Source organism: Dermacentor andersoni, chromosome 1 (assembly GCF_023375885.2).
Source record: "Dermacentor andersoni chromosome 1, qqDerAnde1_hic_scaffold, whole genome shotgun sequence".
In the NCBI taxonomy this organism is placed as follows: domain Eukaryota; kingdom Metazoa; phylum Arthropoda; class Arachnida; order Ixodida; family Ixodidae; genus Dermacentor; species Dermacentor andersoni.
This window is the reverse complement of record NC_092814.1, coordinates 53649708-53675876: the sequence shown is the minus strand read 5'-3', so window position 1 is coordinate 53675876 and position 26169 is coordinate 53649708. Positions and strand designations below refer to the sequence as shown.

General features: G+C 44.3%; 1 protein-coding gene across 1 annotated transcript in view; it reads left to right on the top strand.

Moving 5' to 3' along the window:
- The first annotated feature begins 5719 nt into the window (after positions 1 to 5719).
- Positions 5720 to 26169, top strand: part of LOC126545500 (uncharacterized) — a 42113-nt gene continuing 21663 nt past the window's right edge. Inside the window, exons 1-6 of the mRNA XM_050193394.3 lie at positions 5720 to 5823; positions 5921 to 5976; positions 8545 to 8637; positions 10651 to 10726; positions 13568 to 13760; positions 17800 to 24342. Of these exons, the coding sequence (XP_050049351.1) occupies positions 8546 to 8637; positions 10651 to 10726; positions 13568 to 13760; positions 17800 to 24342 (6904 nt within the window). The 5' untranslated portion in view covers positions 5720 to 5823; positions 5921 to 5976; position 8545. The remainder of the gene's footprint in view (positions 5824 to 5920; positions 5977 to 8544; positions 8638 to 10650; positions 10727 to 13567; positions 13761 to 17799; positions 24343 to 26169) is intronic.

The following is a 26169-nucleotide window of genomic DNA, read 5'->3' as shown; positions in this document are numbered from 1 at the left end:
TTTTTAAATCGGAGCACTGGAGCTAAAGCTTCCTCTTAAATAATGCACCCGAACTGAGTTCTTGGAACTTCCGCTCTGCTTACGTCGATTGCCACTTTGTTCTGGACTAAATGCAACTGCAGCCGGACCACTTCACCAAGGTACGGTCACATGCTCAAAGATATACAGGATATCTTAGCTAACGGTAGCCAATTGAGCTACTAAGATATATATATATATATATATATATATATATATATATATATATATATATATATATATATATATATATATAAACTTTTATTTTCTGAAACGGTAATCCGAGTCAAGTTCCGGTTCACCCTAGGTGGGAGGGTTCCTTATTCCAGAAACCCTCTGGTTTGGCTGCCTCCTTGGCCCGGGCGACGAGACTGCGTTGGTCGTCCAGGTCGTCAGAGGAAAGTTTTGCATTCCACGTTTCTGGGGTGGTATAAATGTGTGCTGTGGTGAGGAGGAGGAGTAGATTTTAATGAGATGAAATGAAGAGAGGTTGATCTGGAGAGCGTGTCTGCTATACTCCTCACATGGGGTAAGTGAAAGTGGGAGATACAGGAATGGTAGGTGGCAGATGATTATGATATGGTACATTGAGCTAGATGTTGTCCAATACGCGGAGTAATCTTGTCCACACAAAACGTTATCGCGCAGACACATTTGGCACTGTCTTCAGTTCTCAGAGGCCCTGGAGACGACCGTGTAAGTCGGTCTCACATAGAAACTTCAAAAGTGATTTTATGGTGCGTTGGGCATGGTCAACTCTTTTCCACGTGCCTAAAATTTTTTCTTCCGAAAAGGGGCGCGAGTCCCAGCAGTCAACACTGAACTTAAGTGTCCTTCGCTCCACCTCATATTGAGGACACACGCAAAGTATATGTGATCCATTTTCTCGGGAGCCGGGAGTGTGACAGACGCTACAGTCAGGGTCACGTTACCCTCCAGTCTTATGAAGATATCGGCGAGTGTACGCCACACCGAGCCGTAATCGATGGATGAGTGTTGCCTGCAGCCTCTCTGCAACCGAAGTGGAAGCCGGAATCGCAAACCAGCGTCAAGTCTATGGAGGCGCTCTTGCCGATGTTAGGGGTTGTACCATCGTCGCGCTATATATATTTTGGTGGAGTTATGAAGCAAGGCGTTGTTGTCATACCGGGAAAAAGTAAGATTTATAATCTTCCCGTCAGTGTGTGCCTTTTTTGCCTCCGCGTCAGCCTGTTCATTTCCAGCTTCCACAATGGCTAGGACTCCATTGCAGCAAGACGATATGCCCGTATTGAGACACCTCAGCAAGCAGAGTCATGATGTCGCAAACCAGACGACTATATGCGGTTCTGTGGTTCATATAATTGCTTATGAGTTGCAGCACCGGTTTTCAGCCACAAAACACTGTCCATTTCTCGAGGCTTTGTTGCAGTATGCAGCGGAGTGCTTCTCGAACGCCGGTCGACTGAGCTGCTGTTGACAACGTTCTGTGTCCTATCTTGAACCGTCGTGTAATCCCCATTCGAGGTACCGCGTAAGCTTCCGCGGAAGAGGTCTGTGTTACCGAACGATATGCAAAAACATGTTCGCTATATCCATACATGTAAGCAATGTAGGATAACGCGAAATGCTTGAGCACAGCAAGCGGCATTTTCGACTTCTTCGTTATTCCGGGGATGGAGAGTCTTACCATGGCTTTGCCACTGTCCACAGTGGAACTTCCGGTATGTCAAGCGGTGCGAATTTCGACTGCAGTAGATCTTGTTGCGTCAACACGGCTTCTGAGTAGGCGACGTCAGGCCGTATGCTTGTGACGTTTGTCAGTGGATGATTCCTGTGCCTAGTCGGTAGCCTTAGATCTAGATGCACTCGCACTGGCTCATGTTGCAGATAAACTCGAGCTGGGCAAGCGTGCCTTTGCAATAGTGTCCCATGTAGAAGCGCATCCTGGAAGTCCTAGGCAAATTCTTAGCGCGCGCCTGAGTACTTTCAAGTGCGCACGGCAGATGTACTAATCCGATTAAGTACAAGCACACTGTAGCGGAGGTATCCAACAAAAAGTGCCTGGTAGAGCTGCAGAAGAGATTATTTGGATGGCCTCCACGATTTTCCAGACATATGTCGAATGACTTGAGCAAAGCTGTCCAGCTTTTTCCTTAATGCAGAGATGAACTTCGACCAAGGTAAGTCACGGTCGATGGTGACTCCAAGAAAATTGTAGTGGGATACCGAAGGTATAACCATCCGATCAATCATAACGGTGTAGTAGGCCATTGACTTCCCTGTAAATGTCATGGCTACGCTCTTTGTCAGTGAGAGCTGTAGTCCAAGAATGTTTAAGTATGTCGGCGTTATTGACAGTGCACGCTGTAGCTTCGTTTGTACTTGCAAGTGCGTTAAGCTTGTGGTCCAAATGCAGATGTCACCTGCGTACACAGAGACCATGACTGTGCCTACGAGTTTTTTGATGAGTCCAACTAGAAAAAAGTTTAAAGTTTGGCTCAGTAGACCTCCTTGAGGCACCCCACGATAGGCGGGATCGTTCCTTGTGTCACCGTCTAGAGTTGTCATAAATGCGGTTTTCTCTTCGAGATAGCTGGCTATCCACTGATGCAAACGGCCACCACTGTCATATTCTTCAAGGACATTTAAAACTGCATCATGTAAAACATTGTCAAATGCACCCTTGATATCAAGAAATACAGCAGCCGTCAATCGACGGCGGTGTGTATGTGCTCTTCAGCCTCTATGGGGCACGTTGTTTGGAGTCGTCTTGTGAGGTGGGGTCTGTGGATGCGGCACGCAGTGGGCAATACTGGAAGTGTTGCAGGGTGTCTGCGTGGCTGCATATGTGTACGAATATAGCGTAGGATAGAGCCTGTGCATGATTATTCCGTGTATATAGGCGTTTGTCTGTAGGCGGCGGAGGATGACTCCTTCATCTTAGCTCAGGTTCTTGAGGTTCTTCCGATCGCGAGGCGGTAGTTTTGCAGAAGCTACGAGTAATTTAAGGTGATGTCATCAACGTTGGTGGCCGGCCTGGTGTGGGATATGGCAGGAAAGCCCAGCTGATATATGCATGCTTGATCACAGACGCAGATCATCAATCCTAGCAATAGACATAAAGGACGCATTAGATGACGTGAGCCACGAAGCCATCCTCCGCGACATCGAAGATACAGGCTGCGGGGAGCAGGTCTATAATTACATCAGCAGCTGTTTGACACATCGAACAGCAACAGTAGGCGTCTACAACCCCCGCAGTGATAATTTCGGCTACTCAAAAAAGAAACCCCACAAGGATCAGTTATTTCATCCCTGCTTTTCTACATCGCAATGATCAAGCTACCAAAACAATGCCATCCCAAACCTATGTCACGCCCTTTACGCAGACGATACCACGCTCTGGACCAGATCACTTACTACTGGACAACAAGAACGCAATGTACAAAAAGCCGTCGATGCTATCGAAATGTACCTCCGAGACAGCGGTCTCAATTCGCACCCGAAAAGTCGGAGCTTCTCGTTCTCATAGCACCGACACGAGGAAGACCACCCAACTATATCGAACCCGATCCTAGCGTCTCCCTCAACGGAACCAAGATCCGTACAGTCGACTCCCTTCGCGCACTCCGACTTCACATCCACAAGGACGGATCAGCGGCGGCCACTGTACCGCGTCTCCATCGCACAGTGTCACAAGTTATACGCACCTCGTCAAGAGAATCACAAACCAAGCTGAAAAAAAAAAAAAACACTAACACAGAGATAAAAAACTGGCACAATATGCGGTTATGAGAGTGTATAAGTAACACCTTTAACTTAAAAAAAAAAAGGAATTTGTTTAAATAATCTTCTCTAATAAGCCAGCTAGATAATTAGTATATAAAATTATTGACGGAAGCGGACTGGCGACCTAACGAGATATCGTACCTTTCGCCATCTTTTTTTAACGCTTTGGCTAACATTAGCAATGCCTTTACATTAGATAGGATAGGGTACGTTCAATTCGCCTGCACCACTTGAACCAGTTCGCGAGGTGCTGCACCCTGCCATTCGTTTCAGCGCTGCAGCAATGGCGCCCGCAGAACCACGACGTTCGTTTCAAAAGGTGCAGGAAAGGTGCAGGGCTGGTTCATGATTTTGCTGCACCCGCTCCACTGTCGGTGACGACTTGGTGCACGCATACAGGTGCGAAGCAGCGGCGCAGCAGACGACGCAGCACACGGGCGCGAGCACCGTTAGAACCCCGCTTACGCACGTCTGATGTGTCTACGCAACTGGTGTGGTGTGTATTTACGCCCCAGAAACCGATCATACCTGCAGTTCAGGACCTCTGAAACTTGCGCACTCCGTGCACATTATAGCCTGACATGGCATAAAGCCTGCACCGCGTCCGCACCTTTGCATTCGTTTCGCGTGTTTCGCTAGGCCTATACCTCCGGAATCGAGCTGCACAGGTTCTGAGAGGCCGCCGTGAACTGGTTCACAGTGGTGCAGGCGAATCGAACAGACCGTGTATATCTTCGAGTATATGACATTAAAGCCCCTCCCCTCCTCCTCGGCGGAAACGTGTATGGAGGGGCTTTATATGACACTACCTTGGTGAAGTTGTATTTAGTTCAGAATAGCGGCAGTCGACGTAAGCAGAGCGGCTGCTTTTGCTGATTTGTTTTACGCTGGGCATTTACGATGGAAAGAAACAGTGAGGTAAAGCACGCAATTTCTGCTTTGCTAACTTTATTTTCGAACCCCGCGTCGCATTCAAAAGCGCCGCCACGCAGTACTGGCAGCTCTCCAGCGGGCTCCATTTCGCACATGGAGTTCGCCTCTAAACCGGTCCCCCTAGCGCGTCGACGCGATTGTTCTCCTTCTCTTTTGAAAACGCTCTTCCCTCTCGTTCTGGTTTATTTAGCCAAATAGCGTGCTTTTCACTTAACCGATATTTTACTGCCGAAGGTGTGTGGGAAAGTGATGAATTACAGCTAAAACCAGAAGGAGCTTTCAACGAACTACGCTGTGTTCTTATTAGTGAAGCGGGCACGATCAACAGGTGAAGCCGGAGATAGGACGGATAAGCTGGGTGACTATGGCCACTCGATGGATGACTAATAAAATAAAGAAGCACACACAATTGAAAACACTCATTTATTTTTTCCGTTTGTTAAATTATGCTGACTTAAATTTTCGTATTGTTTTATGCGCTTGGAGCAATTACAGAAGACGTAAGATGTCTTTCAAAAGAAGGTGCATTTGAATGTATATACGTGTATTTTGCTCGTCTCCGGTGTAAGGCGGGCAGGCAGACAGCGGAAGCCAGCATCGATATACAGGGCTATCAACGCTCTAGGGCATTGCGGTAATGGCAAGCTCCTTTTGGATGCCGGCCAAGTAGGCACAAGTTTCTTTCACAAAATACATGAGAAACACGGTGATACGCGCCCTACAAAGCGCCGTTACTGCCCCAACGCTCGCATTTTGCGCGCGATGCATCCGCTCAACAGCGCGAACAATTGAATAGCGAGTGGCTGAATTATGAATGGCTAAATAAAAAAAAAAAAAAACGAAAACATTTTTCCGAGAACGAGTGTGCCCTACGGGGCGTTTAAAATCGTGCCTATGAATTTTCTTGAGCTGTATCAGGCACCACAGTAATCAACACTACTGATAGGGACTATGTTATTGAGCGGAAGGCTTCTGTTGCGCATGCGCTGGGAGTCCGGCCGGCATCGTCATTGTTCGTTTTTTTCTCTCATGTGAGTGTGTATGGCGGGAGAACGAAGGAAGCGCGAACCTTGAAGAATAAGTTGAGGATTCCATTTTTCGGTAAGAACATTTGCAAATTCTTGCAGTATATAACACGTATACCATGTGTGCTGCAGGACCTACGGGAATATTAATATTGTGCGTCCTTTTTCTGCAGGAAATTCAAACTTGACCGCGAAAACCGTTGCGCGCGCAACGGCCGCGCAAACCAGAGTAAGTACTGTTTCGTTTGACTTAAACAATCATTACATAGCTCATTTTTAAGATTTGGCCTCATATGTTAACGCTACGCATCCATGTAGTCTCTATGTGTTCGTTTATTTGCGGTTGTAAGCAACGCTTGTGCTACGCCGGCCCATGTGGTAGCCTTCATGTATGGTACTTTTTTTTTGCGCTGTTGCTTTTCCTTGCTGAAACGCTGCAGACGCAGTAACAGTAAAAAGTTGTCCGAGCCTTCGATGCTGTTGTTCCGTTTGATGGACATTGAAATTGAACTGTTTACGCACTGTGTTGTAACAATCTCACCTGAAAGGTAGCTGTGCGAACACGTTCAGATTTCCTTTGTCGTAAGGTGAACTCAGGCGCTACAAGTTCTGAAGCAGGGACTCTATCCTTGGCACATCATTTTCGGGGATGCTGTCACGTTTGCGTGATAACCAACACGGCCCTTTGCTGAAGCGGAAGGCATCTTGTCCGTTGGCTTATCCCCGAGAGGGATCGATCGATAAAAGCGGCTCAGAAACCATCACGTGCCTATTTTTGGTTTCGTGTCACTGAATTTGTCTGTCTAGAAATAGATGCACGCCGTTCGGTATTCAGACGCATGCAACATTTGCAACTGCAGAGACGGTTCGTTTGGCAAGAAACCAATACACGTATGGAATGGCGGCTCAAAGTGCGATTCCACACGTTGTTGGGTGTGCAGGAAGTGTTTTACTAAGTGCATGCAAAACGTCTGAACAACGTGCATCCCTTATGCCCTCGAAGAAAGGGATTAACCAGTTTATGAACATAATGTTGGAGTTTCTGCTTAACTCGTTAGTATCATTGCATCAATGTTGAAATTGGTGCGACTGTTAAAGGAGCACTAATAAGACCTCAGAACAAGTGCAACATTTTTAAGACCTGTACTATAATCTGACACAGCTAAGCGAAGTTACTACTCGAAAATGTGGCCATCACCTAATGCTATTAACAGAACAAGACTCTGAGAAACTTGAAGATAATGGCTTGTGGATACTAGAGGTGAAAATGATGCAGTAGCCTTGTGCCGACATATTACAGGGTTCGTACACCTTGAAATCCTTGAAGACCCTTAAATTTGAGGGGAAAAAGAAAAATTCCATGGTCCTTAAAACTCCTCAGAAATAATTGTGCTCCTTGAAAACTAGAGTTAGGGTGTGATTTTTGCACCTTTTTAAACCATTATGAGGGCACCTTGCCGCGTATTGCGCACGGTGTGGATGGAAGCCTCCGTTTAATCGCACCCATTTGCTGGCCAGAAACCCTAACCAGCTCACTAGAGAAATGGAAGCTGCAGAGATTAGGAACAGGAATTGTGTTAGTTGCGTGTCAGTCTCCTTATCGGAGAAAGAAATGGTTTTGTCGCATTAGCCACCTGTGCCAATTGAAACTTGCTGGGTTGATTTGTCTTCCCCTTCATTTTGTAAGGTGATATATATGTATATATATATATATATAAAATCTGCTTTTGTGCAATAAACATGCAGTTGTTAGCACTGTGTCCCGTCTTTCTTTCATCGTCTATGTGCTTCTGTGCTACTGTCTAAATAATATGTTAGGTTTCTTTTTTACCTGCACTATGCAGACGAGTGTAGTGTAGGGCAGAGACTATGATGTTTTGTGCTGCACTAGGCTGACTGGGTTGTAGCCAGTCGGAGCAAACTGCGCGTCCTCCCCATTAACAGGTGAAAAGCGCCTGACTGCACTTCACCTGACTTTGCATCCACTGGCTGTATATATGCTCTTGTGTGATTACGTGCTTTCTGCAATAAATGAAACTGCAGCTAAATATATTACGCTGTAACAATGCTGTGCTCTAACACTCTATCACTGTGCTATGACACAGCACTGAGTCTTAAACAGCCTATCCGTATACACATGATCCCTGAGTAAGATAATTTATTTTCTTGGAAGATAAGTTCACCCTCCTATGTGAGGCATGGTTCTGCTAGCACTTCGCTGCCGTGCCCGCCATGAATATTCGCTGTCGTTGCCATATATGTGTACTGACAATTGCAGACAAAAAAGCATCGTATGTTTGTGTGTCGTCTGCTACCTACAATCATTGAAACTGCATTGTAGAAAGTTTAGTTTCTATGCTACACTTGTGCCATAAAAGGTGGCTTTGTGTCGGTGGGCAGAGCTACACTTTTTCTGCACCAAAAAGAAAATGTGACTTATTGCACTGGCTACATGTGTAGCCCTTGGAGGAAAAGAAATAGTTTTATTGGCATGCAGAGAGCGATAGTAGGCTTCTAAATTAATAATCTATCAATCTAGTTGGGTTTTTTCTCTAGTGTCCTTTTCAACCTTTCTTGTCACTTTTGTTGTCGTATGCTACATGGGCAACTTTCACATGCTTGCTTTTGGTATTTAACGAGATTTGCAGCAGTAGCGAGTGAAGTCACTCTTAGTGATGTGGCAAGTAAACTGCTCTCATAACTTGAATAATTGTATCCGATTTGTGTGTGACACAGGAAAGTCATACTATATAAAGCATGCTATGTTTTCTGAAATATAGTGTGCTTACTTTTTCAGGATGGTTTGGTATCCGAAGATTTTTGCCATTAAAAAGAAAGGGGCAACGGGCACGGAGCTCCCGTTTCCATCGGGGCGTTGCTCAATCGGCGGGTAGGTGTTAACCTTTGGACTTTACACGTTTAAGTGGTGGAGGTGTTAAAGCTTTCGTGTCAATCAGGGTTTCCACATTGTACCCTCAATGAGCTGAACGGGTCTTATCCTCACCCGCAATCAAATGCTTACTCGCTGCTTTGCTGCTGTGCAGAGAGAATTATTGATTGACGAATGCTCAAAATCTTGGAAGAGGCTTATAATTGTTTTACTTTCGCAAGTCCTGCACAAAAAGTAGCGACAGAATGGACTTGTCACATGTATGTTGCATTAGTCATTTTCTGGAGTGCTGACAGAAATATCTAAAATCACTTTTAATTGTTCGATCTTGGAAGTGTAAAGGGCCTAAGAAATCCATGTATGTCTTTGCAGTTTGGCTCTGTTTTAGTGCATCAATTTGTATCAACAGATATTGTGAGAAACAGTTTGGGCTCTTAGGAGTCACTAGTGGCAGAGGCCATAAAGTTACCTAATTTGGCAACATGCTGTTTTATCTTTTTAAAAGTACCAAAATCCAACCAGTTTTATGGAACATGTACTGCTTTGATATTCTAATGAAATCTTTCCTGAACTTTACATTTTGCTAGTTCTGGGAAAACATGGAGTGTAGCACTAATGCACTTTTGCACTACATTGTGAATACATATTTATGAGAAGTTGCAGTAGCCAAAGGAAATTAAAATGGGTATGGTCTGTGTTCTGGCTGGCTTTCTCAAGATTGCATTTAAGTTTATTCAGAACCTGGTAATTATTAGTTAAGCTGGTAATGAGGTACTTAATCTGTTCATGCATTGTTGAATTGAATTGTGTATCTGAGGCTCTGTTTAATAATTCTCTAACATATTTCGTGACACATTCAGCATAGTGATTTACTTGCATGCATGCACATGGACTTGTGAACTGATGTCATTCAAAGAGAAAAAAGGAGAAATATGTAAGCACACACACCTTAAGGCTAAAGCTAAAAAATGGAGGTTTAAAAACATTATTGTCACATGGAAGAAAATAATGCATCTGCTTACCTTTCATTAGATGACATTGTGTTAGTCGTATGTTAATGACCGTGGTCTGACTGTGGTTTTTGCAGAGAGATAGTTGCATTCATGCTTGTTTGTTAATATGCCAGACGTAGGAAAAAAAAAAAAAGAAAGATAAATTGTTTTAGACTCGGAGTAAATGACACAGGAACATCTGGCTAGCTGTATCACAGTGGAAGCAGGAAGCATTGCTACGCCAAATTCTAGACCGATTATAGCAGGGTATCTGTTCTGCTCCATACTTGACAGGAAGTCACTAGTGTAGTTCTAGTGTAGGTTTCATACTCAGTGGAAATATCAAGACACAATGGAAGTTGCATTATTTTGATCATTTTCATAGTGCAGTTTCACTGTCTGCTGGCTGTTTATGTAACAAAGTTGCTTGAAATGGCGACTGTTTTCTTAGAGCTTGCATTTTACAGAAAATTTGTACCTTGAACCTTGTTTTTTGGCTGTCTGGGGATGCTGTGCACTTGAAAGAGTACTGATGCAATTCTTTTAAAATCAATTTTGCAGCTGCATATCAGAATTTTCAGTAGTCTTGCTCTTCGAAAATTTTCCAGCAGAACCCACCTTGGATGACTCTCGACGGTTAATCTGATTAGCATTGAACAGGGTGTGCACAGGTCCTTGGCATCCTTGAAAAACCATTGGATTTCTTCAGTGATAAAGTGTGAGATCGATCATGCGACCCACTTTCCATCGGCGATAAGCATGGACCTCGCAAGCTTCCCATTTTAGAAACAGCCAAAAAGCCAGTCTTAGGCTTTTTGGGTGCACCCCTAAGATCCCTGATGTTGAAATAAAGGTATTTGTATTTGTATCATGTGCTCCCATGGTCTGGTGACATTTTGTTTCTGCTTGTAAAAAGTAATGTACTTGTTTGCAGTGTGGCTATGTGGTGGGCTGTGAAAATGTGATCAGTGTGTTTTATGTCAAAGTGCGTCTTATGAGCTGGATTCAATTCTTTTTTTAGGGACCCCTCCTGTGACGTACAGATACGGAGCGCGGGATCAGCACACTGCCTCCTTCTCGTTGACGCAAACAAGCAGGTAAATATACTAACTTCTCTTGACTGATGAATTGTGATTGTTTGAAATAATTGCCAGCATAGCTGTTACACTTGTGCTGATAAGTTGCCCAGTACTGTGCAAAGTTTTTTTTTGTGTGTGTATGTGTTTTTATCTATTTTGTATTTTGCATAATGTTAGCATTTCATGTAGTGCAGCAAAAAATGCTTTGGCATGAACAAATGATGATTTTCTCACTTAGACCTCCCGTTTTTTGTATCGTTATATGTCTTTGTCAAGTTGTCCATGTCCAAATTAATTTCTAGCATCATATTTGAATCTTACACACCTTGAGTTTGGTGATTGCTAGTAACTTCATAGGCAGTTGTTTTGACTCTCCATTATGGCTCAGTGGCTATGACATTCCGCTGTAGAGCATGAGGTTGTGAGTTCAATTGCCGGCTGTGGCAGCTGTATTTTGATGGGCAAAATCCATATGAACTTGTAAATACTGGTCACTATGGGGCGCTTTGAACAAATTTGCATGGTTCATTCAGTGCGCCGCACTTACGTCCAAAATGCTTAGAGGTATAGACTGGCAAAATAGAAATTATTCAGCCTCACTGAAAAAATTTATCCAGCTTAGGGCCAATTCAGACTCATTAGACCTAGCTCATTAGACTCATTAGACACGCAGTGTCATGGTTGAGATGGAGCAGTATGGGGATGGCCATAGAGGAAGGAAAGTGTAGGAGAGGCCCCAGCCAGCACGGGTTGGAGAAAGTGTGGCAAAAGTTGCATGCCATTTTTTGCAAAGGAATACTGAGACTGGCACCTCTAATGTCAACGTTGCTGTAGCAACCGCACTCCTGAAGCTCTTGCAGCTGCTCTAGGCCTCTGAAAAGTGAGATAAGTTTTTTCTGGCCCGTGTCTTTCTTGCAACGCATTCTGTTTGCAAGACAAGCTGACTTTGGAGCATGGTGTGTAAGCTTGAAAGTTGTGTTCTGGGTCTGTGAGTGTGAGTGTTAGTTAGCAGCAGACATACTCAAGTAATCACGGTGCAGGTCTTTGTCGTCTTCAACATGCCATGGTAAAGCATAGGAGTGTGTCTGCTGTACTAAACTTGTTACAGACGTTTCGTAGGCTTTGCCCTGGCAGGCGTCGGCAGCACACACTTCCAGCGGTTCATAGCAATGCAAGTTCAAAGCTCGTGCCTATCTGCTTCGGCGAGCTGATTGGAGGCGCAAAGGGAGATGGCACACCAACATGGGTGCATTTCCGGCTTCAAAAACACGGCGTCAGGGCCACTCCTATATTGTTTCTTTCCTCCATAGGGATGGCGCACGCTGTCAATGTAAAATTTCCATACCATATTGTTTCAGTAGTACTTCTTCCCTGTGTTAGCACTGAATTGCCTACACAACCTTACACTTTACATAGACAGAATTCGATAAATGGTCAGAGACCCTTACTTTTTTTTATGTAATCCTCACTCAGGCTTACTCGTTCCATTTGAGTTTAATTATGTATAAGTAGTACTACTCAGCCTTGCATGCTATCTTGTAGACTCAAAAACATTTGCAATTGCCTGTGATTAAGATTTATTTGAGCTTGCTCAAACTCGCACATGCTACAATTCATGGGGAATCCTTCAGAGTCATGTCTGCTTCAACACTCGTCAACTCTGAGAGACTTGTTCCTTTGCGGATGCACCTCAACTCAATGACTTTTGCCAACCTCTTTTCGGTGGCACTATTACTTTCGAACAAGGAGCTGCAACTGTGATCTTTCCTGTTATGTGGCTACTACAACTTGTGCGGTTGCATGGCATCTACTACTTTCATGTATGAACATGAAAATGGTATAGCTCATGATGCCAAGGTATACATTCCGTGCCCTGCTCCTGATTGTGCAGAATGCCAGAGTTTGATAGGGTGCCTCAATGTGTGTGTGCCGCCGTGCACTGACAGAGGGCGGGTGCTCACATTGAGGCACCCTTGAGTTCGAGACAGAGGGGAGCTGCGTCAAAGAAGGATGTCCGAGTGTGCATGTGCACTCCGGCGTTGATGCAGCCCTAGTGTGGTGTGGTAACTCAGGATTCATAATGGCAGCCTGCCATAGTGTCGCAAGACAGCCGTCTACGCTGAAGAGAGTAAATGCAAGTGCTCAGGCTGTGCATGCTCTACGGGCTGATAAGAGTGCCGATGCGCACGAAGCTCATGAGGCCTGTCTTGCTCAAATGCTTGGAGGCCCTAGAGTAGAACAGAGTTGCCCAACACAGAGGCATGGCTGCCATTACTCTTGAAGAATGTAACGAGTGTGTCCTTGGTTGCTGTGCAGCCACGGAGACCCGATCGGGGTCGACGCAATTGCATGTGAAATACGATATGATGAAGATACGAAATTAGTAAATAATGAACATAAAAAAAAAGAGAATAGCAAAATATAATCAACATTTTAGCATCAACACTCAGTTGACCCGTTGGTGGGGGTTTGCGATTGCACACCTTGTATGTCTGCCATGTTTCTTTACAATAAAAGCAATGCCGATGGGTTACCGCTTTCAACTTGATTGGTCTGGTAAGTAGCCGCATGTTTGGCTTGAACAGGCGTCCCATGGCTCCAGTCTTGAGCAGGTTCCACACAATTGCAGTTGGAGTGCGGTTCGAATCAGTGAAATCTACCGTTAGATTTAGTTGCATGGTAAAGAACCCAAGGTAGGTAATCCTACCTGTGAAGCCCACCACCATGAAACTTGTGTTGCTTCATGACATTACACCTTGTAAGCCAGCTAATCAAAGATATCAGTCAGTCAATATCATTTTCTCTGCATTTAGCACATGACAAGACACTAATTAATGTGTAATTGTATAATTTATGCAGGCCCATGTTGTCAACGTCGCTGGTACAAAGGAAGTTCTAAGGAATGATGAACACGTTCCAAATCAGGCTTTCTTGAGCCATGGTGACATTGTGACAGTTGGCTCACGCCAGTTCCGATTTGAGTGGGTGTCCACGCAGAAGAAAGAAGGAAAACAAACTTCACCTGCTGCCACTGGTTCTCAGCAGCGCAAAGGTAACAACTAATATTGCAGTCCTTTGTTTATTTTTACTTTTACAGAAGTTATGGATAGGCTCAATGAGGTCTGAATTGTTGTTCTGTCAGCACACTCTTATACATAGCTTCATTAATGCATCTTGTGTTATTGCCGCAAAGCAGTAGGTTGCCACTGAGGATGCTTTAAATGCAAAATGAGAAGATGGTTTCTTATCGCTGCTGCTGATAGAGTTCTTGAATACCAGTGGGAATTTGTTGCAGGTGTATATGCTGCCAGTGTTGCAGCTTGATACAAAGCAATTTTCACTGCCATGTATGATGTAATGTGCCTTAAATATTCACGTTTTGTACTGTGCTTACCGTAAAAACCGGACTATAGGTCGGACCGGAATATAGGTCGATCCCCCAACTAACGAATTCTAAAAATGAAAAAAATCTTTTTCAATGGCAAAAGTACCGAAAGGCACCCTTACCTTGAAACAAATGCGACTCATCCGGTTGCACAATGGTGACAGTATTTATTTAAACGCTGCTCGCATGTGCACCTGGCCAAGTCTTTAACAGTATTGCGCGACCCATCGACCCGCGTGCTTGTCAGCACCTTATTAACGGCACTGAGCGGCGAAACAAACGAGATACGCGCATGTGTACACATGCGCTTACTTTCGCTATTTCGCCGCTCCGTGCCGTAATGAGAAGGTGCTGACAAACACGCGGGCCGATGGTCGCGCGATACTGTTAAAAATTGGTCGGGTGTACAGTACACAGAAGGGCACGAAGTGCGCAAGCGCTACTTCGAATCAGACCAACACCTTTGACCAGAGTCGTCCGAACTAGAGTCGGATGACAAGTGCTTCTCGCTGCCCAGTCTATAGGCGCGCGCGATCTCTGCCGCTTTCAAACGGATGCATTGACAGTCACAGGCAGCGATCTTATATGCAGCTCCCGGACGAACTCCGCAACCTTGTCTTCCAGTTCTGCAGTCCGCGCTGCGATCCACCGACGAAATGACGTTTTCGTTTGGTTGCTGCAACTTGTAATACGTTGCTTCTGCCTCCGCCACTACCGAATGCTCTTTTCGGATACTCCAAATTCGCCCTGTGCCGCCAGGTTGCCGTGGGCTTCTGCGTACTCAATCGCATTTTCTTGAAGGCGACGGTGAATTGACGTCGGCTTCTGCTCATTTTGAAACAAAATGTGAAAAAGCAGCCTTTAACCAATATAACTTTGTGACAATGGAAACGCAAAATGCTGGTGCCACAATGTCGCCACACCGCGCTGCTGCTGATGGCGATGGTGAAGGCGGCTGTTTATTTCATCCGCCCATTGTTGCAAGGCTTCCATAGTTTTTCCGCCAATGTCCGGTATATAAGACGAGGGTCGACTTCTCGCAATGGTATTTCGAAAAAAAGTTCGACCTATATTCCAGTTTTTATAGTAATTGTACCTGGAACACCATAATATGGGTACAGAACATTCGATTTCTTCGTATGCACTATCATGTTCAATATGAGCTGCAACGCATGAGCCGTAGTCGGAGCGCTCTTCTGGTCGAGCGGGTGGCACTCGAGAGAAAAGTGGAGTTTCAGCTTCAGTTCCAGCAATGCGCATACCCCCGTGCCTTTATCTTCTGCTTTCTTTGCAGAACGATGATACACTATGGAACATCTCAAGACTGGCATTAGCCTTGATGTTCTTAGGGAATAAACACGTCTTCAGCACTATCTTTAGTCTTACAGATGGACCAAATCCTTAAAAGTTACAAATGGTATTTTTTATAATTAATGACTTTATTAGTGATTATAGCACACTTCCCAACACATATTGCATTGTATTATATGTCATAATGTAAATCTCTCCTTTTTCTCCACTGCAACTTCTTTTTAAATTAGTTTTTCATCCATTTTCATTTCCATTAATTTATCGATTTAACTTTATTTAACTAAATTTAATTTTTAAGTCCCCTTTGTTGTTCTTGTCTGTTTGTTAGCTTCTCGTGATATATGATTAATAAAAGAAATTAATCATTTATACAGGGATAACAATTTCCAAATACGGAGTCACCAGTTCTAACTTGACCTCCAAAGTCACGTTTTAAATAAGTTTAAAAATTTGTATATAACTTACAAGCCTATAACCAGTGCAGTCAAACTCAGTTTCCACACAGAGAAGAACCTAATTATTTTGAACGTGGTTGAAACTTATCCACAGCGGATAAGTTTTTTTTTTTAACAGCGAGTTTGATCGTGCATATGGTCAAACTGCTGTCATTCTGAAAATTCATTCCAAGTAAATACACCTTGCAAGCCCACCAGATAGATTTAGTAAATTACAATATGTGCTGTAAATTATTATTTAGGAAGTTAATTAGTGATATTTTTAATTAGCTGAACATGTGTTTTGATTTCTCATGCAAGTAATGTCTGCCCTTTACCAGCTCAAGAATCCAGGTCAAGAACTAGAATTATGTTATCTGCAGCAGGCAATCTTTACAAATTCCAGAAAACTTAAAAATTATCACCCTGTATAATAAAAGTCCTATTCGTAGCAAACAGATTTCAATCTTTTTTTCGTTGAGCCAATGTTTCTGTTTCAGCAGTAAAATGAGTTCCTAAGTGCTTAGAACAGTCTTTTTGAATAGTACGTTGTCAATAAGACTTCTGAACAGAATCCAGCAAGAAACTTCAGCAATAATTGCTGAATCAAAGGCACTGGTGCAGGTGGTAGAAATCTGGTTAAAATCAGAGCTTTGGAATAGAATGTACCTACTCATAGTGGCTGTCTCTTCTCAGCACTTGCTTCTTTTTTGCCACTTGCAATATTTGCATATTAAAAGATGCGTGCAAATTATGAACCTATTTTAAGGCAGTGTTATGTTTGTCACCAAAACTCCAAGTAAATGTATGCAATATGTATGCAATTTTCAAATTGAAACTGGAACCAAATTGTTCTGTTACATCACGAGAAAAAAAAATGTGATCAATAATTTGGAAATTTAAAAAAAAAAAAAAGAAGAAAGAAGCTTGCTACATTGTAGATTGTGTAGAATTGAGATTCATTATATCGAGGTTAGACTGTATTTGGATGGCAAACGGACACTGGGAGCATTGGTTATGTTGTCTTTTCTGCTGTGCATAGTATGTAGTTGACATTAAGCAAGCGCAATTTTTGTGAGATATGCAGCTGTATACTACACATTCAAGAGGCTTGTCCACAACAGTGGCACTCAGTAAATGAATTACCAGAGACGTGTGTACCTTAAGTTCTCTTCATCGCCTGCCTAATTGACATTGCTCCCTTGTCAGGACTTCAAAGGCAAGTTTAAATAAATTTCACTTTGAGCACTGCAAGCCATTTGTCAACAGCAAAGAAATACACAGTCTCGTTTTGAATGGAGCTGCCAGGGCATCACTGTGCTAGGGTCACACACTTTTTGTTAGGTAGTTATGAATAATCATGCTACTGCATCCGACAGAGTATTGGCAGTGGAAAGATATGTGCTACTGCCCACTCAATTGTAGTGTATTGAGAACAGTTGCTTACAAAGACACGGTGATTACCACTTGTGACTGCTGCAAAAAAATAGCATGCATTAGTAGACAACCATATTTAATTAACTGTCACTTACCTTGTGTGTATCAGATTACTGACAGTTTTTCGTATTCAGTATCGTGCAGCTGTGGCAGGACCCAAGCGTTCGAATTACCAGGTTTGCACTGTACCTCCAGCGTGGCAATAGCCACTGCACACATTTGCAGGTAGAGGACACATTGCTTCGGAGAATTTTGCACTGCTTCAGTGCTGATGTTTTTGCAACACAGTAACCAGATGTAGTTCTTTTGTTATATTTTACATTTGACAAGAGCTTCTGGTGCACTCTGAACACCATATCATATCAAGTGGCTGTCTGTTCAAGTAAATATATAGCTTACTGTGTCAGATCTTGGTCACTTTTGACTTAACTGTTGTGAAGGAAGTAAATAGTACTGGTGTAAAGCTGTGTAAGTTAATATGTTGATGAAGTGGGACATGCATCTGACTACTTTTGCACCTGCAGGAGGCCCAAGAGAGAGTTCAACAATGGAAAATGACATGGGCAAAGAGAGTCCAGCTGTGCAACAGGTGCACGGGACACCTGGTGTCGCTACACCTACAACTAGCTTCTTTGACCAATCACTTTACAAGACACCTTGTATCCCAACAGAAGTGTTTGTATCACCTCTGTCTGCATCCAACTCAAGTAATGCTGGCCATCAAATTGAAAGGCGAAGCCGTTCCAGGAGTGCTGTAGTGCATGGAGCTGCAAGGAATGGTGAAGCCACTGTGCATGCTAAGAGGCTGTCTTGGAATGATGGTCTGCCAAACTCTCCTAGTGAACTGTCAGACTCCACTGGTTCTCGTAAACTCTTGAAAGCAAAAAGACAAAGTGCTATTGCAACCACCTTTCCCACACCAATGCAAGGTGTAGGCTCTCCTAAAGGGTTTGATGGTTCTGGCATTGACCCAGTTGCCGAATCTTCAGTCAATGGCCAACTGTATGACTCATCAGATTCAACACCTTTAATAGATGAGCCAAGAATGCGTGCAATGCGCTCAAGAAGTTCTTTAGCTAGCATGGCAGACACCTCTGCTGAGCATGAACGGTCTGCATCACTCAGGAGACTGAGCAAGAGCCTGGTGAAAAGACGCCAGAGTTCCGAAATTACCGCAGAGGAGAATTCTCCCAAACTGAGGCGGCAAAATGACTGTGAAGATGCACAGGATATGTCTTTGGCCAGTCACAATGATTGTAATGGACAGTCTGTTTCCAGAAAATCACTGGGCGAAAACTCTGTGGAAGAGTGTACAACACATATCAAGGATCTTGCAACATCAGGCACAGCTAGTGGAATTCTTGTTGCCAGTACCCCAGTTGCAGGTGTGATTTCAAGAAATAGGATGAAAACTGGCAGTGCCCGAAAAAGTAACAAGTTGCTGTGGCAGGCGCAGGCAAACAGATCTGTTTATTCCACTCCAGAGCTACAGAACAGCTGCCCAGCTTCTAGTGCTGCCACACCTGAACTGTCATTCTTAAGTAGCCGTAGCAGTTCTCGCATGGCACTTCGAAGGTTCAAAGGGAATCAGTCACTGGATGGGTTGCAGACATCCAACATTTTGGATGACACCTTAGGCTGTGAGTTGATGTTCAAAACGCCTGGATCATCATTTAACTTGAGTGCCACAAAAGAACTCAACTCTAAAGGAAACGGGATGGTTCATGATGTGTCTGATTCTTCAGCACATAATGAACCTGCCCACAAGTCATTGGTGAATGCTTCACAGGCCACAGATACAAGCTTATTGCACACCTCTGGAAGAAGGCGAAGCACTGCTTTGACGAAGATGTCTGAACATAATGATGTGCCAGAGCTTGAGATGGTTGGCACATCATCAAGTTTACACAGCATGAACACTGCTGTGGAGAATAGCTTCAGCATGACTCGTGCAAGGTCCAGCCGCACATCAGTATCAAAGAAAGTGGACTCTGAGGTACTAGAGGGTGGTGTGTTTAGCACACCGAATGCTTTGAATGCTTCAAGAGCTAAGCGCACTCCTGCATCTAAAAAATCGGGTGAAGAGACCACAAAGCAAGGAGTGGTTGCCACTCCGCAGTCCCTTAAAGTTTCAAACGCTAAGCACACTCCAGCTTCAAAGAAGACAAAGGAAGAGGAGGTCCCAGAGCAAGAAATTCTAGGCACGTCATTGTCAGAACATGTCAGTTCAGGCAATGTCGATGTTGCTCTGGGGGATTCCTTTGAGTACGGCAGCGCTCCAGCGTCAATGAATGTAATTGCAGGCAAGCCTGAGGTAGTTAGCACACCTAGCAACTTAAGTGCTTCAAGGTCTAAGCGGACACCGACTTTGAAGAAGGCTAACAAAGAAACACCAAAGCAAGAGATGTCGGGCACCTCGGAGTCTGTGAATATTCTTGGAACAAAGGGAACACCAGCTGTGAACCATGTGAATGAAAAAGAACACAATGCCACAAGTATGTCTTTATTTAAAGATACGAGTTCAAGCGACATAGATATTGCTCTGGGAGAGCCTGTCGGCTCTGCAAGCGCCGCTAGATCTGGTCGTGTGTCGGCTTCAAGAACACCAGCTTCAAGGAAACCAAACGAGAAGTTGCGTGACCAGGAGATTATCAATACTCCACGGATGAAAAATAAACTAGTTTCAGATAAAATGGATGGAGAGAACCCACAGCAGGGGATTGGTTACAGAACTAATGGATACACGACTGTGGAAAACAGGGATGCTGTTTTGGAAGAGTCGTTCAGGTCAAGGAGCACGAGATCTAGCCGCACACCAGCCTCGTACGTGGTACACATGGACACCCCAGAGCTCGTAACTGTAGGCACGCCAAACAGTTCTAATGCTTCAAAAGCGAAGCGGACTCCAGCTTTGAAGAAAGCAAGCAAAGAGGGATCAAGCCCAATAGAAGTGGACACTCCAGGGCCCTTGAACATCTCGGGACCTCACGAAATTGTTGCCTCAAAGGAAGTTGGGGGTTTTGAACAGCACGCAGTAAGTGCTCAGATATCAGACAGCATGGATGTCGCTGCAGGTGAGCCTGTGAGGACAAGAAGGTCCAGTCGCATGCCCGCCTCAAAGGAAGCAAATGAGGAGGTACTGGAGCAGAAAGCACTTGGCACACCAGATACACTTAATATTTCATCGGCAAAGTGTACGCCAGTATCTGCGAAGACAAATGACTCTTCAAGGCAAGAGGTGGTGAACACTCTGCACTCCAAGAGAGTTTCAGTCTATAAGCAAACACCAGCTTCAAACAAGGCAAATCGAAAGGCTTCAGAGCAGGAGACAATGGGAACATCTCCATTTAAGCATTTGACTTCAGGCAACACAGATGTTTTGAAAGAACCTGCCAAGACTAGAGATACAAGGTCCAGCTGCACACCATCCTCAAAGGAAGCAAATACAGAGATTCCAGAGCAGGACGCAGCTGGCACACCAGGCACAGCCACTTCTTCGAAAGCCAACTGTACCACACCATTTTTGAAAGGTGCGGAAGAGACAAAGGAGGGAGGTGTAGCACAGTCCATCAGAACTTCAGGAGCTAAGCGGACACCTGCCTCAAAGAAAGTTCAGCAAAATGAGGCTGCAGAGTCAAATTTACTGGACACATCACCATTGAAACATCCGACTTCAGTCGGTATGCATGTTGATCTGGAAGAGTCTGTAAGGACTAGAAGTGGCAGGTTGAGCACTGCTCCGGCATTAAAGAGTCCAAATGCAGAGGTGCCAGGGCAGGACACAGTCAGCACACCAAGCACTTTGATTTGTTCAAGAGCTACACGCACACGAGAATCTACGAATGAAGAGACTACAAAACAAGGTGTGGCAGACACTACCAAGTATTCTAGAGCTTCAGGAGCTAAGCATACTCCAGCTTCTAATAAGCTGAACCAAGAAAGTGAACCCTCGGAGCAGGAGTCATTAAGCACATCGCCATCCAAACATGTGACTGCAGGTGTTACTGAAGTTGCTGTGGCAGAGTCTATCAATAAAAGGCACTCAAGGACCATTCGCACGCCAGTCTCAAAGAAAGCCAGTGCAGAGGTGTCGCAAGAGGAAGCTGTTGGCACACCAAGTACACGGAATGCTTCAAAGGCTGAATCCACACTAGCATCTGATAAGAATTTGCAGTCCTCCAGAATTTCAGGAGCTCGGAAAACACCAGCTTTAAACAAGAGAAATCAAGAGGGAAATGCAACTGAACAGGAGACAAGAGGCACATTACCATTGGAAGATGCAACTTCAGACAATACATATGCTGCTGTGGAAGAGTCTGTCAGAAAGGGAAGTGCGAGGTTGAGCCACACAATGGCATCGAGGAAGCTGAGTGCAGAAATGCCAGAGCGGGATATAATCCGAACTCCAAGTACTGCGAGTGCTTCAAGAGCCATGCGCATGTCTGCCTCCACGAACGAAGAAATTGCAAAACAAGATGCGGTGGACACTCCAAGGCCATTCAGAGCTGCTGAACTAAAACAAACACCAGCTTCAACCAAGGCAAACAAAGGAACCCCACAGCATAAGACAGGAGGCGTATTTCCATCTAAAGATGAGACCATGGGCTTGTCACCATTTAAGCATGAGGCTTCAGGTACTGGAGATGTTGCAGATGAAGCGTCTGTAAAAACAGGTAGAAGGCCTAGCCGCACATCAACATCAAGAAAACTGAATTCCAAAGTGTCACAGAAACACGCAGTAGACACACTTGACACCTTGAATGCTTCAGGAGTTAACAGCACTTTAGTATCCAAGAAGACAGATGAGACAGCGCAGCTAGATGTAGGCAGTCTGCAGTCTTCTAGAGCCTTAAGGGCTAAGCGGTCATTGGCTCCAAACAAGGTGAATGAAGTGAAAGAGGCACCAATGCAGGAGACAGTTGCTAGTTCCCCATCCAAGCACATCATTTCAGACAGCACAGATATCGCTGGAAAAAAGCTATTTGGGCGAAGGAGTGCAAGGTCTAGCAGCACGACAGCTTTGAAAAATGGTGAGCAAGAGAATTTGCAGAACAAGGCAACAGGCACACCTAACACAAGTTTTTCAATCGATAAACAAGTGACATTTGTGAGGGAGCCAAATGATGTGAGCATAGAGCACAAGGCTGTAGATGCTCCAATCAAGAGAGCTAAACACACACCGGCTTCAACCAAGCTATGCAAAGAGCAGGAGGTACCTGGACAGGAGACTGCTAATGAACCTTTATCTGCTGCTGTGGAAGAGTCTGTCAGGCCTACAAGAAGTCGGTCCAGCTGCACATTGGCATCAAAGAAGGTATCTGTAGGTGCCCCAGACCCAGAGGCGGGAGTAGGAGACAAGCAGATAGCATTGTCAGGGAAGGCAGATGAGGCAAAGAAGCAAGAAGTATTTGCTACTCCAAAGTCTTCAAAAGTTTCGGGAGATATGCAGAAACCAGCCTCGGGCAATGTGACAGTAGAAGACACGCAGCATGAGGCATTGGAGTCGCAATCTGAATGTGGGACTTCAAATGGTGCAGATATTGCTGTGGAAGGTTGTGTCATGAAAAAGAGTGCAAGGGCTAGCGGCACACCAGCTTCAGAGAAGACAAATTTAGAGACAGTGAAGCTTGAGGCAGTTGGCGCACAAAGCAGTTCAAGATCTAAGCGGACAGTTGCCTCTAAGGTTAGTGGAAAGCTCACAGAGTCGTTGAATGCTGGAAAACCTAGACGTAAGCCAGAGTCATGCAATGTGAATGACCAGGATGAAGCACCAGAGCAAGAACTGATAGGCATGTCGCCATCTGAACATGTGGCTGCAGACATAACAGATATTGCAGTGGAGAAAACCCCCACCAGGAGTGTCCGGTCAAGCTCCACACCAGCTTCAAGGCACATGGATGCAGACGTAGCAAAGTTTGAGAGTGTGGGCATGCGAAGTTCTCCAGGAGCTAAGCGTACACCAGCTTCAAAGGTCACAAATGATCTTGACCAAGAGAGAATTGACACTCTGAAATCCTCGAAAGCTGCGGGAGCTAAACGAACATCAGTTACTGAAAATTTCAATGAAAAAGAAGAGCCATCAGCACAGATTAACAATGTCAATGTTGCATTGGAGGGCTCTGCCAGGCCTGTAAGAAGCACGAGGTCATGCCGTACTGTGGCTTCAAGAAAAGTAAATGTTGAAGTCTCTGAACAGGAGACTGCAGAGCAGCCACACCAGAAAGCATCTAGAGCTAAACGTACACAGGTTTCAAGGAAAGTAAATGAAGAATGTGAGGCCCCAGTTTCATTAGTTGAACCACTTGCAGAAAATGTGGTTTCATCTGAAAAGGAACCCGCAAAAAGTACTGTAAAGGGTCGAAGAAAGCGTGCAACCGCTGTCGAGCAGGAAAAAGAACGAGACCAAAACTGTGAGCCAGCCGAGATTTTATCGTCTCCGAGAATGCCTGAGCAAGAGCGAAAAGATGAAGTGGTCACACTTCCACCGACCTCTACTACAAAGCGAGGGCGAGGAAAGCGTGCAACTGCTGTCAAGCAGGAGAAAGAACAGGACCAAAACTGTGAACCAACGGAGACTTTATCGTCTCAGAGAATGCCTGAGCAAGAGCGAAAAGATGAAGCCACACTTCCACCGACCTCTACCACAAGGCGAGGGCGAGGAAAGCGTGCACTTCCTTTGCTAGAGGAAGGTGTCGAAACTAAGCTGAGCACTGTTGAAGACAATGTTGGCACTCTTCAAAAGAAAAGGGGCCGTCCACCAAAGCAAGTGGCTCCTTATGTGGAAGTATCGGAGCAGAATGACGCTGAAGAGCCGAGCAAGAAAGTGGGCGTATCCTCAAAGAGCACAAAATTGCGCCGTGTTGCCTCATCACAGCAAGAAAAAAATGACGAGGCTCCAGCAAATAGTGTTTTATGTACCGAGGAAGCAATGGTAGCAGCAGCATCATCGCGAAGGAGCAAGCGTAAGGTCGCTGAAGTGACTGCCACTGACATTGACCACAGCACGGCAGAGGTTACTCCAAAGAAAACCAGGGGAAGGCGTGCCAAAGCTGTGGAGAGCGTGCATGGTGAGTAGCATTTTTTAGAACCTGTACCCAGATTCCGTAAACATGCTTTTTCCAATCCACTCTTTTCATTATATTCATAGTTGATTTGTGGATTGATATGCGGCTGTTATCAGAATCGGCCGCTGGATATACTGTGTGATAAAGGAATGGAGTCAAGATGAGGGAATGATTCAGAATACAGTGTCTGTGTGTGTGTCTGTGGGGCTTTTACGACCCATTAGTGACTGCAATAGTTGCAATCATGTGCACCAGTTTCATGAATCATTTTATGTGTTCATTACCTATTCAATTTTAATATTTGGCTCTTTCTATCATGCTATTTTCGGATTTAAACTTTTCACTAGCAGATGGGGCATTATTGTGAATGTTAAAGATCAGAGGTTACACAAGTCAACAAGACTACTTACAACTGCCAAACCCAGTTTGGTGAAATCCTGGTGAGGATAATATTTAGGCCTATGTAAACTCCTTCTAAGCTTATTTTGGGGCCTTATCAGTGGCATGCCTTGCTTGAAGGTGTCTTAATGGTGCCTACAGTTTTACAAGAGCAGATTGTATTTTTGCCCAAGTGAATGAACATGGTGATGGTAGTTTTCACAGTTCTTGCATTTTTGGTCAACATGGATTCATGGACTCTAAAATCAAAATTATATTTTGCTGTTTCTTCTCGGTCATATTTGTCATACGAAACCTTTGCAAGCCTTAGTGACGACTGGTGTTGTTTGTGGTGCAACTGAGAAAATTCATGTGTAGAGTGCTCTTTTTTTGTTTATACTTTTGGTGACAGCACTAAAGTGCAAACAAGTTGTACTTTAATGACATCTTGCACCCCCCTGTTCCTAGGAGTGATTTAACTGCCGTGTGACATATCAGGGCCAAGATTTTTCATATTTCAACATTGTAAAGCTTCGTTATAGATCTGATGCACTGTGGTATGGTATTTCAATTTGATTATCTTGTGCATTGCAGTGAAATGAGGGTTAAGTTTAATGAACTGTGCTCAAATCCACTACTAAAATACTTTCGCTTGTTTGAGCCCTCTTTAATGGCCGCTCACCAGGCCTATTTGGAAATTTAGGTTATGTATTAGAAGGTATACCTCCCTTCTAAGAATTTTTCAAATCGGATCATTATTAGAGAAAGGTAAAAGAAATTTAAATCTTGTGTTGCATTGCTGTTAGGAGATGAGCTTCACTGCCAACATCCACGCTGTCTCCCTTTGCCTCAACTAGCATCTGAACATAACATTCCTTGCACGACTTCTCCCATACCTAACCCAATGGGCTAAGTCACATTTATGTCATGAGTCTCACCTCCCCCCATTTTTTTTTTTTTTTTTTTTTTTTTTCGCTTCTTCCTTTCTTGCTGTGGGACATACTTTCTGTATCAGTTCTGCGCTTTCTCTATTGGATGAATAATTGAAGTTGCATGCATTATTCGGTGACATGGCAGGCAGTGCGTCTGATGTAAAGCCGTTTATGTGTTTGGCCTTGACTATTGTGCAGGAAGCAGGGCTCCTAAAAGAGGAAGGCTCACGGCATTTAGTTGAAATTTTAGTTGTTTTTGCACAATGCAACAGTTTCCTACTTTGCTGACTTGATCATCAGCATGTGATCTACACACCATGCTCGTCTGTTTGCAATGCCAAACTTGGTGAAGGGTCCTTTAAGCATTGCCACGAGAGCACTAATAATAATAAAATAAAAATAATAATAAAAAAGACAGAAGCTTTAAGCACATTCTCTCCCCTTAACTCTTTCTTGGACAGCGGGTCATATCAGTCCCACTTTTCAGGTCAGTTTTACAGTGGCTTCACTACCGTATTTG